The sequence below is a fragment of the Synchiropus splendidus genome, chromosome 2 (assembly GCF_027744825.2).
Source record: "Synchiropus splendidus isolate RoL2022-P1 chromosome 2, RoL_Sspl_1.0, whole genome shotgun sequence".
Taxonomy (NCBI): domain Eukaryota; kingdom Metazoa; phylum Chordata; class Actinopteri; order Syngnathiformes; family Callionymidae; genus Synchiropus; species Synchiropus splendidus.
In genome coordinates, this window is record NC_071335.1 from 22,375,076 (window position 1) to 22,389,258 (window position 14,183).

The 14,183-nt window shown below is 47.5% G+C and overlaps 3 protein-coding genes across 3 annotated transcripts; 1 reads left to right on the plus strand and 2 right to left on the minus strand.

Moving 5' to 3' along the window:
• Positions 1-292: 292 nt before the first annotated feature.
• LOC128754256 (polyunsaturated fatty acid lipoxygenase ALOX15B-like) lies at positions 293-3,998 on the minus strand. Its single transcript, XM_053856749.1, has 14 exons — positions 3,848-3,998; positions 3,578-3,776; positions 2,960-3,038; positions 2,724-2,846; positions 2,517-2,620; positions 2,277-2,443; positions 2,068-2,211; positions 1,768-1,971; positions 1,526-1,612; positions 1,281-1,450; positions 1,090-1,211; positions 856-956; positions 614-784; positions 293-472 (listed from the first exon to the last, which is right to left on the minus strand). The coding sequence occupies exons 1-14, from the start codon at positions 3,992-3,994 to the stop codon at positions 293-295; spliced, it is 1,998 nt and encodes a 665-aa protein (XP_053712724.1). The 5' UTR covers positions 3,995-3,998.
• A 1,275-nt stretch (positions 3,999-5,273) lies between these two features.
• LOC128754128 (polyunsaturated fatty acid lipoxygenase ALOX15B-like) lies at positions 5,274-9,010 on the plus strand. Its single transcript, XM_053856516.1, has 14 exons — positions 5,274-5,420; positions 5,492-5,690; positions 6,230-6,308; positions 6,422-6,544; positions 6,648-6,751; positions 6,825-6,991; positions 7,054-7,197; positions 7,294-7,497; positions 7,681-7,767; positions 7,843-8,012; positions 8,082-8,203; positions 8,347-8,447; positions 8,519-8,689; positions 8,831-9,010. Exons 1-14 carry the CDS (start codon positions 5,274-5,276, stop codon positions 9,008-9,010), a joined length of 1,998 nt encoding a protein of 665 aa, XP_053712491.1.
• Positions 9,011-9,808: 798 nt separating this feature from the next.
• LOC128754070 (polyunsaturated fatty acid lipoxygenase ALOX15B-like) lies at positions 9,809-14,037 on the minus strand. Its single transcript, XM_053856396.1, has 14 exons — positions 13,735-14,037; positions 13,465-13,663; positions 12,857-12,935; positions 12,621-12,743; positions 12,414-12,517; positions 12,174-12,340; positions 11,966-12,109; positions 11,666-11,869; positions 11,420-11,506; positions 11,186-11,355; positions 10,995-11,116; positions 10,761-10,861; positions 10,519-10,689; positions 9,809-10,112 (listed from the first exon to the last, which is right to left on the minus strand). Exons 1-14 carry the CDS (start codon positions 13,930-13,932, stop codon positions 9,933-9,935), a joined length of 2,049 nt encoding a protein of 682 aa, XP_053712371.1. The 5' UTR covers positions 13,933-14,037; the 3' UTR covers positions 9,809-9,932.
• Between the last annotated feature and the right edge of the window lie 146 nt (positions 14,038-14,183).

A 14,183-nucleotide genomic window follows, 5' to 3' on the forward strand; every position in this document is an offset into this window, starting at 1 on the left:
AAGCTAAAAGAATCCTCCTGGAATGAGGGGAACAATATGAGCAAGCGTGAAAATACTAGGAAAACAATGTGACTATTAATCGAAAAAACAATTGAATCACTAGAAATTCACTACACTTGGATCAGTCGGGAGCCTCAACCCCTTCTGGCCAGTGCATGGGAACATCGGGTTCCACGACGTGGCTGTGTATGGTGGTCATAGCACCAGATTCTTCGATCATGGCCACAGCCATGACAAAGCATGCAGGGGAAATAGGAGGCTGAGAAACACTTGTTGCTTCAGTTATGTTTATTCAAATGGCCACACTGTTCTCCACCAACGCAGGGTCCAAGTAGGTGTAGGGAAGATCCAGACACTTGTTTCTCTTCTGGATGGTCTCACTCAACTTCTTCAGCTCCTCCTGAAACTCTCCGACCAGTTTGCAGGGAGTCTCCTCAGTGAAGTGCTTCTGTGGGTAAATGCCGAGGGCGTTCTGAGGAGAAAGGTCAAATATGAAGCCTTGCACTTGGAATTCAAGGAAACTTGGGGTGTTGGGAAGAAGACCGAGGAAATAAAGCCATGAAAAGCGTGTTGAAAGTCCAGCAGCCGCTAGAAAGAGGAGGGTGTCACTTACGAAGTCAGACGACTGCTTGCTGAGCAGCCACTCCACTGCCATACCATTCACTGTGATGCCAACAGTGGGAAGCGTCGCCAACATCACCTCTTGGGATGACGAGCCCTTCTTGGTTGGTGGAGGACGTTGAAGAGTGGTGGGGGAGTTGGGGAGCCAGGCATCGTAGTCGTACTGCCACAGGTGGTGAAGACAAATGGTGATCCAGCTGTGTTCTGAACTCACCATTGTCTTGACTGACTCACCTGTCCACTGTTGACAGCTGCATGTTGTCCTGAGCCGGTGAAGATCACCATGGTGACAAACTTGATCACTTCATCCACCCTGCTGAATCTTTGGGGGGTTCCTGGGAGGAGAAACACATTTGACCATCTGAAACAGATATTTCCAAACACTGGCAATGAACATGGAGAATCTCAAACTAGTCTCCTGGTTCCCTTCAAAAGGTTTCTAGTTGTCAAGCCAGTCCACAATCCAACCTGAGCTTTCCCGGGAAAGGAATCCATGTTGGTAGATGTCTGCGATCCAGGCCTGCAGCTCCGTATCTTGTTCCACCTCTGTGTCATTCTTGTAGTAGAACTTGAGAACTTTCTCAACAAACCTGTGAGAAGGTCAATGATCAGTGTTTCTATATGAACTGGAGAAAGGTTTCCTGCTGAATGTGAGGCACCTGTTGATGATTCCCCAAAGCCTGAGCCCATCATCTCTGTAGAAGTAGTTTGGCACCGTCTCCATGCCGCGCTGAGAGATTTCTTCAGGCAAACAGAGGGAGCTGTAGGTGATGGAGGCCATTGACCTCCTCAGGATTTCAACCATGCCTTCTCCACCTGAGGCTACAAACTGGAGACAGAGTGAGGGATGTGTCAGAGATGAGAATAGTGTTGCTGGCTGTCCTTTACTGCTACACCTTCTCACCTGAGGGAAAGCTCCATCTTCTGAGATGAGCAGCTGCCGAGCCATGACATTGATCTGCATCGTGTACCGCGTGTGCAGGATGAGGAGCTGAAACAGGACAATCACATCCCCAGCCAATTCATTTTGAAGATGTCAAGATGAACCTTGGTCATGTATCTGGCATAACATTGGTCAGCCCTGCATGACTGTCCCCTAATATGTAATCCACCCCACACCACTGCAGTCAGAGACTCCTCCCTCACCTTGTAGAGAGGATGCACCATGGGGATGTTGCGCATCAGCGCCATGGCAAACACCTCAGCCAGCAGGTGACTGCGCAGCAGGTGGACGTTGAGTTGATGCTCGTTGAAGTCGGCGCCTCTCACAAATATCTTGGCCAGCAGCCAGTCATACTCCGAGTCAGTGGGCAGGAAGATGGGATTGTCCTCTGCAGGAACCTGCTTCAGCTGTGGACAGATCCAATCACAACTGTTCATCCAGAGCAGTGATATGAAGTGCATGAGACCATCGTGGCTACTGAGTCATCAGCACAGGGAAACTACCTGAATAGCGATGGGCTTCATCTTGTAACCACTGGTTTTGTGGAACAGGACAAGAGGAGCCATCAAGAACTGCTGCACCCCGTTGATGGTGTTTGTTTTGACTCCATCCAGACGCTTGTAGTCGCACAGGAAAATGTTGCCTTTCTGTGGATCAGAAAAGAATTTCTCAAGCTATGCACCTTTTTCCTCAGTGTTGAAACTCAAGTCACCTCCATTTCCTCTCGCAGGCTTCCCTGGAGAATAGAAGCCACCATGGCATCAGTGACGGGGAAATTGTCCGGCAGGGATTTGCATTGTCGAATCAAGATTGGGTTGATTCCATTCAGATACTGGTAGCCAAAGAAGCCGTCGTCCTTCCAGTTGTGGGAAACGTATTCTGCAGAAACACTTTCTTCTCAATATCAAGCCTCCCTTTTCATCCAAACATAATGTTCATCCCATTCCATCACCTGCCATGGGAGTGGTTTTATTGCGGAACACATTTCTGATGTCCTCAAGGTCTCCCCAGTTCTCAGTAGAGCTGGCGTAGCCCTTCATGTTAATCTCTGCTAACCTGAGGAGGAAAGCTCAGTCAAAACATGCCTCATTTACATCTTTTAGTCCATTCAGAAACAACATAACCAAGGTTGGGTTGAAGGTTAAAGCTGTGAACTCACCCACTGGCTGCAGTCAGAGCAAACTCCGTCTTTTTGACAGGACTGAATTGGAAGTTATCTGGGATCTCTGCAGGTGTGTCGGCCTCCATGCAGTGAGGAATTCCTTCCAAATAAACCTTCCAGCTGAAGAGAGTTGGAGCACATTCTACACGTCAGATCATCACCACAGGCTGTGCATCGGCTGGTTAGCAAATGTAATATTTAACCATCTAAAAATCTTATGATAAACAAGTCACCGAAACTGCTCCTTTCTGATGTTAACTTCCTGCTGCCGATTCTGGAGGCCAAGTGGATGGTCTTCAAAGATCCTCAGAGCTGTGAAGAAGAAAGAGTCTGTGGTGCAGAGTCATCGCATGTAGACAGAGAGCAGACATCACGTCGGCTCACACCAGACAGGCCCCGGGACCATCCTCACTCCTCTGCTGCAGAGGTTTCAATACCTGCAGCAGAATCTAGTTCAAAAAGCCTAGAACTGAAGAAGAACTGACTGAAGCTGGGACGTCTGCTACTTGACTCCATCTACTTCTCCACCTCACCAGCCTCACTTGTGATGGTCCAGGTGTTGAGAAGCAGCAACAAACAGGTCAGTTATTCAGCAGGTTACAATGCTTCAGATTGATCTTGATGATCATTTGAAGCCACATGGCACATCCTCCATGTTTGTAGTCCTCCGCCAATGCTCAGTGTTTCCAGCAAGGCGGCCATTATGAACTTTCATTGGATGAATTTTGGAAGTTTTACTTTGATGTGAAGCTCCTAGATTAGTGAGGGATGTGATTAAGAAAACCTACCTGCTGTTGAACCATCGACCGTTGAGAAAATGTGCTGACGCAGCAGTTCATGTGCACACCTACCTTCTCCTGCTCTGAAGGAATGGATGGCTCCGTCAGAGATCCAGCAGTAGATGGGGAAGCAGACGCTGAGACCTTCAGGGGAGGTCACCTCCGCATGAGCAGGGAACCAGCTGTCATTAACTATGTTACGCTCCTTCTTGACGTTGACCAGCAGCAGCTTGCCGAGGGACGCCCCACAGGAAACCGAGACTTTAGAAACCTGCACCAGAGTTTGAGCAGTAAGAAGCAACAGTTCCAATGAGAGCCAAGGAGAAACTCCATCATACTCACAGTGCCTCCTAAAATGGATACTTTAGTGGCCTCCAGCAGCTGGAACTCACTCTGCCCATCTGTGCCCACCAGCTGAATGTAGACGTTGTTCAAGGTGTCTGCTTGGAGCAGACAGACAGTTTGGACTTTCACTTGGTAGGTCACCATGGTCGTCTGAAGAGTCTCCAGCAGAGGCGAAGGGCTGCAGGCTGGATTGAAGGAATCCAGACGACAATGACAGGGTGAGTCACAGGTGCACCTTTATACCTGAAGATGAGTGGGCGTGTCTTCACAACATTCTACGGTGGCCCTGAAGGTCAGAAGACTGTCATCAGTGTATCTTCAGTCTGCTGTCGCTTGGTCCAGCTGACACCTGATTTGTTAAACTTGAATCAAGTGTGCTGCAAAATGTGGAGCAAATTGAAAATATACAACTCTTGAGGGAGTCACGACATTATCTTTTAAGTTTAGAATGTTGACAGACATTCACAAAAGTTTATTTGATTTCTGGAATCATGTCTATGAACAAATGCAACCCTTTGTGAGTAGACTGAACCTGGAGTAATCCACCTTTATTCCGACAAGACTGTTCGGCTGATCCGATGGGTTTTTGGTTTATGCGTGTTGTTTTAAGTTCATGTCTAATTATTGAGTAAACGTTAATGATTACATCAGTTACTGAGACTTAACTAATGCTCATGATTAATTCTATTGTCCACACATCAGAGCCAGCGCAAAGTGTTTGGTCTGTACTTAATGTCTTTCAATTTTCATGTTGGACAGATGATTTTTATTTATTTACTGAACAATCTACTTTGTGTAGGACAGCGGAGGAAAAAATGTTCAATGCAACATCACTCCAGATAATTCGACTGCAGTGTGTCTTTTCAAACTTTTTTTCAAATATTAGAGTAAACATCAATTTTTATTTTTTTTTCCAGAAATAAGTATTCAGTCAGTGTGGAAAAGGAAAACTCAAATTCAAGCATTAGTAAAGTGAGCCACTAATTCACTCTTACATAAAGTGTAATATTTTAAATAAAAGGTTTTCATTCTCGTTGCGTGGTGGAGTCCTCAGGCCAGACGAGGTGCAGCTGCCGATCTCATCCGCACCTGACAAAAGAACAAACAGGAAGAGGAAGTTGCTGGACAGAATAAAAGCTTTCCCCAGGGGTCAATGACAAATGCGCCCCTTTATAATGTAGGGAAGCCCCATTCCTTTCATTCTTCATTCATTTCATTCATGTGAATATGTTTCTGGTTTTGTGGTCATGCTTACCGTTGGGCTTGTCTTCTGATCTTCAGGGCCACCGTAGAATGCTGTGAGGACACGCCCACTCATCTTCAGGTATAAAGGTGCACCTGTGACTCACCCTGTCATTGTGGTCCAGATTCCTTCAATCCAGCCTGCAGCCCTTCGCCTCTCCTGGAGACTCTTCAGACGACCATGGTGACCTACCAAGTGAAAGTCCAAACTGTCTGTCTGCTCCAAGCAGACACCTTGAACAACGTCTACATTCAGCTGGTGGGCACAGATGGGCAGAGTGAGTTCCAGCTGCTGGAGGCCACTAAAGTATCCATTTTAGGAGGCACTGTGAGTATCATGGAGTCTTTCTTTGGCTCTCATTGGAACTGCTGCTTCTTACTGCTCAAACTCTGGTGCAGGTTTCTAAAGTCTCGGTTTCCTGTGGGGCGTCCCTCGGCAAGCTGCTGCTGGTCAACGTCAAGAAGGAGCGTAACATAGTTAATGACAGCTGGTTCCCTGCTCATGCGGAGGTGACCTCCCCTGAAGGTCTCAGCGTCTGCTTCCCCATCTACTGCTGGATCTCTGACGGAGCCATCCATTCCTTCAGAGCAGGAGAAGGTAGGTGTGCACATGAACTGCTGCGTCAGCACATTTTCTCAACGGTCGATGGTTCAACAGCAGGTAGGTTTTCTTAATCACATCCCTCACTAATCTAGGAGCTTCACATCAAAGTAAAACTTCCAAAATTCATCCAATGAAAGTTCATAATGGCCGCCTTGCTGGAAACACTGAGCATTGGCGGAGGACTACAAACATGGAGGATGTGCCATGTGGCTTCAAATGATCATCAAGATCAATCTGAAGCATTGTAACCTGCTGAATAACTGACCTGTTTGTTGCTGCTTCTCAACACGTGGACCATCACAAGTGAGGATGGTGAGGTGGAGAAGTAGATGGAGTCAAGTATCAGACGTCCCAGCTTCAGTCAGTTCTTCTTCAGTTCTAGGCTTTTTGAACTAGATTCTGCTGCAGGTATTGAAACCTCTGCAGCAGAGGAGTGAGGATGGTCCCGGGGCCTGTCTGGTGTGAGCCGACGTGATGTCTGCTCTCTGTCTACATGCGATGACTCTGCACCACAGACTCTTTCTTCTTCACAGCTCTGAGGATCTTTGAAGACCATCCACTTGGCCTCCAGAATCGGCAGCAGGAAGTTAACATCAGAAAGGAGCAGTTTCGGTGACTTGTTTATCATAAGATTTTTAGATGATTAAATATTACATTTGCTAACCAGCCGATGCACAGCCTGTGGTGATGATCTGACGTGTCGAATGTGCTCCAACTCTCTTCAGCTGGAAGGTTTATTTGGAAGGAATTCCTCACTGCATGGAGGCCGACACACCTGCAGAGATCCCAGATAACTTCCAATTCAGTCCTGTCAAAAAGACGGAGTTTGCTCTGACTGCAGCCAGTGGGTGAGTTCACAGCTTTAACCTTCAACCCAACCTTGGTTATGTTGTTTCTGAATGGACTAAAGGATGTAAATGAGGCATGTTTTGACTGAGCTTTCCTCCTCAGGTTAGCAGAGATTAACATGAAGGGCTACGCCAGCTCTACTGAGAACTGGGGAGACCTTGAGGACATCAGAAATGTGTTCCGCAATAAAACCACTCCCATGGCAGGTGATGGAATGGGATGAACATTATGTTTGGATGAAAAGGGAGGCTTGATATTGAGAAGAAAGTGTTTCTGCAGAATACGTTTCCCACAACTGGAAGGACGACGGCTTCTTTGGCTACCAGTATCTGAATGGCATCAACCCAATCTTGATTCGACAGTGCAAATCCCTGCCGGACAATTTCCCCGTCACTGATGCCATGGTGGCTTCTATTCTCCAGGGAAGCCTGCGAGAGGAAATGGAGGTGACTTGAGTTTCAACACTGAGGAAAAAGGTGCATAGCTTGAGAAATTTTCTGATCCACAGAAAGGCAACATTTTCCTGTGCGACTACAAGCGTCTGGATGGGGTCAAAGCAAACACCATCAACGGGGTGCAGCAGTTCTTGATGGCTCCTCTCGTCCTGTTCCACAAAACCAGTGGCGATAAGATGAAGCCCGTCGCTATTCAGGTAGTTTCCCTGTGCTGATGACTCAGTAGCCACGATGGTCTCATGCACTTCATATCACTGCTCTGGATGAACAGTTGTGATTGGATCTCTCCACAGCTGAAGCAGGTTCCTGCAGAGGACAATCCCATCTTCCTGCCCACTGACTCGGAGTATGACTGGCTGCTGGCCAAGATATTTGTGAGAGGCGCCGACTTCAACGAGCATCAACTCAACGTCCACCTGCTGCGCACTCACCTGCTGGCTGAGGTGTTTGCCATGGCGCTGATGCGCAACATCCCCATGGTGCATCCTCTCTACAAGGTGAGCGAGGAGTCTCTGACTGCAATGGTGTGGGGTGCTGCACTGTTTTCTAAGGGCAACATCATATTCTCTGACAGTCATGCAGAGCTGACCAATGTTATGCCAGATACATGACCAACAGAGGTTCATCTTGACATCTTCAAAATGAATTGGCTGGGGATGTGATGGATTGTTCTGTTTCAGCTCCTCATCCTGCACACGCGGTACACGATGCAGATCAATGTCATGGCTCGGCAGCTGCTCATCTCAGAAGATGGAGCTTTCCCTCAGGTGAGAAGGTGTAGCAGTAAAGGACAGCCAGCAACACTATTCTCATCTCTGACACATCCCTCACTCTGTCTCCAGTTTGTAGCCTCAGGTGGAGAAGGCATGGTTGAAATCCTGAGGAGGTCAATGGCCTCCATCACCTACAGCTCCCTCTGTTTGCCTGAAGAAATCTCTCAGCGCGGCATGGAGACGGTGCCGTTTTACTTCTACAGAGATGATGGGCTCAGGCTTTGGGGAATCATCAACAGGTGCCTCACATTCAGCAGGAAACCTTTCTCCAGTTCATATAGAAACACTGATCATTGACCTTCGCACAGGTTTGTTGAGAAAGTTCTCAAGTTCTACTACAAGAATGACACAGAGGTGGAACAAGATACGGAGCTGCAGGCCTGGATCGCAGACGTTTACCAACATGGATTCCTTTCCCGGGAAAGCTCAGGTTGGATTGTGGACTGGCTTGACAACTAGAAGCCTTTTGAAGGGAACCAGGAGACTAGTTTGAGATTCTCCATGTTCATTGCAAATGCTTGGCTGATGGAAATATCAGTGTTTCAGATGGTCAAATGTGTTTCTCCTCTCCAGGAATCCCCCAAAGATTCAGCAGGGTGGATGAAGTGATCAAGTTTGTCACCATGGTGATCTTCACCGGCTCAGGACAACATGCAGCTGTCAACAGTGGACAGGTGAGTCAGTCAAGACAATGGTGAGTTCAGAACACAGCTGGATCACCATTTGTCTTCACCACCTGTGGCAGTACGACTACGATGCCTGGCTCCCCAACTCCCCCACCACTCTTCAACGTCCTCCACCAACCAAGAAGGGCACGTCATCCCAAGAGGTGATGTTGGCGACGCTTCCCACTGTTGGCATCACAGTGAATGGGATGGCAGTGGAGTGGCTGCTCAGCAAGCAGTCGTCTGACTTCGTAAGTGACGCCCTCCTATTTCTAGCGGCTGCTGGATTTTCAACACGCTTTTCATGGCTTTATTTCCTCGGTCTTCTTCCCAACACCCCAAGTTTCCTTGAATTCCAAGTGCAAGGCTTCATATTTGACCTTTCTCCTCAGAACGCCCTCGGCATTTACCCACAGAAGCACTTCACTGAGGAGACTCCCTGCAAACTGATCGGAGAGTTTCAGGAGGAGCTGAAGAAGTTGAGTGAGACCATCCAGAAGAGAAACAAGTGTCTGGATCTACCCTACACTTACTTGGACCCTGCGTTGGTGGAGAACAGTGTAGCCATTTGAATGAATGCAGCCAATAAAAACAAATGAAGAAACAAGCAATTCTTCCAGATGTTTGCCTCCTTTTCTTACCTTTTGAACAGTTTAACAGCTCTTCACCTGAAGAAGTAAATGAATTCAGTGGCTTGTTAAACAGTTCCGATGTGGAGAAGTTCTTTAACTGAGATGGACTTAGGTGGGCAACTAGAACATCAGTACACTACCCTGGCAAAGAGTCATGAGTGTGAAGGGAGGGGTGGGGGGCATGAGCGTTTTCAAGACCTTTTTTTTCATCAGTGGTGTGGACTGATCATCCCGTTACTGAACACCACACACACACATTCTGCCTCACTGCTGATAGAGAATCATGTAAACAGAAATCTCAACCAGGTGGAAAGTGAAGTCAGTACATGAAAGTGTGCTGCTGGAAGAAACCTCACTGACAGGTGAGGACGGCTGGGTTTTGGAGGGAGATTTACATATGTTCACAAGCAAGTTTTGCCATCAATTCAGCAAGAAAGATACTCTGGGTTTAGCATATCTGTTCAGGACTGAAACCGAGACAAAAACAACCTGTTGATCGTGATGTCTGTGGCCCCCTGAAGGTGACCACACCCAACTGTGATTTGCGATTTGTCCAGCACCAACATTTTGTCCCCAAGCAAGATTTTTTTTCTCCATGGCTGGGGAGGTGTTCTGGGCATGTCCTACCGGGAGGAGACCCTGGGGAAGACCCAGGACTCGCTGGAGAGAGAGATAAGTGGCAGAAGAAGGCGAAGGAATCAAGATTAAAAAAGCATACACAATATATTTTCACTCGTCTTTTTATTTTCCTAACCAAGAACATTAGTGGCTAGTCAGTAGGGGGCGCTCAGTCCCTCATAACTGCATCATAGCAAACAGATGAAAGCAAAAATAGACTTTTGGGAGCGTCACTTGACGCAGTTTAAATGGTCACGCTGTTTTCCACCAACGCAGGATCCATGTAGGAGTACTGGAGATCCAGGCTTTGGTTTCTCTCCTGGATGCTCTCACTCAACTTCTTCAGCTCCTCCTGAAATTCTTTGATCAGACTGCGGGGAGTCTCTTCAGTGAAGTGCTTCTGTGGGTAACAGCCGAGGGCGATCTGAGGAGATAGTAGGTCTAATGTGAAGCTTTGCCAGACGATTGTAATGCAAGCAAAGCTGGGAATGAGCATAAGACAATGACAGAGAGTATCAAACTATTAAAACACAGAGAGCACAGACCTCCTCCAAACATCTTGATAGGATTTGAGATATCATAGGATCGTGAAATGGGAGGTGCACTTGGTGGACGACCAAGTCATACATTTTGAGAGTCTGGAGTGACAACCACCCAGTCAAGTCAACCAATCGATGTATATTTAACTTTTATTAGTCAGAAAAATAAGTGCTTGTTCAGAAAGGGATGTCGTTGTTTGAGAAACAAGAAGAGAAGATTAGTCATAAATGTATCTTTACTTTCTTAATAAAGGGAGTTGCAGCCGTGAGAAAGAGGAGGGCGTCACTTACGAAGTCAGACGACTGCTTGCTGAGCAGCCACTCCACTGCCATCCCATTCACTGTGATGCCAACAGTGGGAAGCGTCGCCAACATCACCTCTTGGGATGACGTGCCCTTCTTGGTTGGTGGAGGACGTTGAAGAGTGGTGGGGGAGTTGGGGAGCCAGGCATCGTAGTCGTACTGCCACAGGTGGTGAAGACAAGTGGTGATCCAGCTGTGTTCTGAACTCACCATTGTCTTGACTGACTCACCTGTCCACTGTTGACAGCTGCATGTTGTCCTGAGCCGGTGAAGATCACCATGGTGACAAACTTGATCACTTCATCCACCCTGCTGAATCTTTGGGGGATTCCTGGGGAGGAGAAACACATTTGACCATCTGAAACAGATATTTCCAAACACTGGCAATGAACATGTAGAATCTCAAACTAGTCTCCTGGTTCCCTTCAAAGGCATCTAGTTGTCAAGCCAGTCCACAATCCAACCTGAGCTTTCCCGGGAAAGGAATCCATGTTGGTAAATGTCAGCGATCCAGGCCTGCAGCTCCGTATCTTGTTCCACCTCTGTGTCATTCTTGTAGTAGAACTTGAGAACTTTCTCAACAAACCTGTGAGAAGGTCAATGATCAGTGTTTCTATATGAACTGGACAAAGGTTTCCTGCTGAATGTGAGGCACCTGTTGATGATTCCCCAAAGCCTGAGCCCATCATCTCTGTAGAAGTAGTTTGGCACCGTCTCCATGCCGCGCTGAGAGATTTCTTCAGGCAAACAGAGGGAGCTGTAGGTGATGGAGGCCATTGACCTCCTCAGGATTTCAACCATGCCTTCTCCACCTGAGGCTACAAACTGGAGGCAGAGTCAGGGATGTGAATGGTGCTGCTGGCTGTCCTTTACTGCTACACCTTCTCACCTGAGGGAAAGCTCCATCTTCTGAGATGAGCAGCTGCCGAGCCATGACATTGATCTGCATCGTGTACCGCGTGTGCAGGATGAGGAGCTGAAACAGAACAATCCATCACATCCCCAGCCAATTCATTTTGAAGATGTCAAGATGAACCTTGGTCATGTATCTGGCATAACATTGGTCAGCCCTGCATGACTGTCCTGTAATATGTTGGCCACCCCACACCACTGCAGTCAGAGAGTCCTCCCTCACCTTGTAGAGAGGATGCACCATGGGGATGTTGCGCATCAGCGCCATGGCAAACACCTCAGCCAGCAGGTGAGTGCGCAGCAGGTGGACGTTGAGTTGATGCTCGTTGAAGTCGGCGCCTCTCACAAATATCTTGGCCAGCAGCCAGTCATACTCCGAGTCAGTGGGCAGGAAGATGGGATTGTCCTCTGCAGGAACCTGCTTCAGCTGTGGAGAGATCCAATCACAACTGTTCATCCAGAGCAGTGATATGAAGTGCATGAGACCATCGTGGCTACTGAGTCATCAGCACAGGGAAACTACCTGAATAGCGACGGGCTTCATCTTATCGCCACTGGTTTTGTGGAACAGGACGAGAGGAGCCATCAAGAACTGCTGCACCCCGTTGATGGTGTTTGCTTTGACTCCATCTAGACGCTTGTAGTCACACAGGAAAATGTTGCCTTTCTGTGGATCAGAAAAGAATTTCTCAAGCTATGCACCTTTTTCCTCTGTGTTGAAATCAAGTCACCTCCATTTCCTCTCGCAGGCTTCCCTGGAGAATAGAAGCCACCATGGCATCAGTGACGGGGAAATTGTCCGGCAGGGATTTGCATTGTCGAATCAAGATTGGGTTGATTCCATTCAGATACTGGTAGCCAAAGAAGCCGTCGTCCTTCCAGTTGTGGGAAACGTATTCTGCAGAAACATTTTCTTCTCAATATCAAGCCTCCCTTTTCATCCAAACATAATGTTCATCCCATTCCATCACCTGCCATGGGAGTGGTTTTATTGCGGAACACATTTCTGATGTCCTCAAGGTCTCCCCAGTTCTCAGTAGAGCTGGCGTAGCCCTTGAGATTAATCTCTACTAACCTGAGGACGAAAGCTCAGTCAAAACATGCCTCATTTACATCCTTTAGTCCATTCAGAAACAACATAACCAAGGTTGGGTTGAAGGTTAAAGCTGTGAACTCACCCACTGGCTGCAGTCAGAGCAAACTCCGTCTTTTTGACAGGACTGAATTGGAAGTTATCTGGGATCTCTGCAGGTGTGTCGGCCTCCATGCAGTGAGGAATTCCTTCCAAATAAACCTTCCAGCTGAAGAGAGTTGGAGCACATTCGACACGTCAGATCATCACCACAGGCTGTGCATCGGCTGGTTAGCAAATGTAATATTTAACCATCTAAAAATCTTATGATAAACAAGTCACCGAAACTGCTCCTTTCTGATGTTAACTTCCTGCTGCCGATTCTGGAGGCCAAGTGCATGGTCTTCAAAGATCCTCAGAGCTGTGAAGAAGAAAGAGTCTGTTATCACATGTAGACAGAGAGCAGACATCACGTCGGCTCACACCTGACAGGCCCCGGGACCATCCTCACTCCTCTGCTGCAGAGGTTTCAATACCTGCAGCAGACTCTAGTTCAAAAAGCCTAGAACTGAAGAAGAACTGACTGAAGCTGGGACGTCTGATACTTGACTCCATCTACTTCTCCACCTCACCAGCCTCACTTGTGATGGTCCACGTGTTGAGAAGCAGCAACAAACAGGTCAGTTATTCAGCAGGTTACAATGCTTCAGATTGATCTTGATGATCATTTGAAGCCACATGGCACATCCTCCATGTTTGTAGTCCTCCGCCAATGCTCAGTGTTTCCAGCAAGGCGGCCATTATGAACTTTCATTGGATGAATTTTGGAAGTTTTACTTTGATGTGAAGCTCCTAGATTAGTGAGGGATGTGATTAAGAAAACCTACCTGCTGTTGAACCATCGACCGTTGAGAAAATGTGCTGACGCAGCAGTTCATGTGCACACCTACCTTCTCCTGCTCTGAAGGAATGGATGGCTCCGTCAGAGATCCAGCAGTAGATGGGGAAGCAGACGCTGAGACCTTCAGGGGAGGTCACCTCCGCATGAGCAGGGAACCAGCTGTCATTAACTATGTTACGCTCCTTCTTGACGTTGACCAGCAGCAGCTTGCCGAGGGACGCCCCGCAGGAAACCGAGACTTTAGAAACCTGCACCAGAGTTTGAGCAGTAAGAAGCAACAGTTCCAATGAGAGCCAAGGAGAAACTCCATCATACTCACAGTGCCTCCTAAAATGGATACTTTAGTGGCCTCCAGCAGCTGGAACTCACTCTGCCCATCTGCACCCACCAGCTGAATGTAGACCTTGTTCAAGGTGTCTGCTTCGAGCAGGCAGACAGTTTGGACTTTCACTTGGTAGGTCACCATGGTCGTCTGAAGTGTGTCGAGGAGAATCCTGACCATAATGACAAAATTCATCCCTGGTTCACTTTTTATTTATGATGGTTTGTGGGTGTGTTCTCTCAGCATTCACTCATCATGATGCAGAAGGTTGATAACTGACCCAGTCAAGTCTTCAAATGATGCGATTTCAACACTGTATTGAACTGTATTTAGACATAAATACTCCCGGGGTGATTGACTCCCAGGAAACACCAACTAACACTTGATAGCATTTGCTATCGGCTGCAGTAAATGTGTATTTCCTTAGAAAAAACTGCCTCATCACT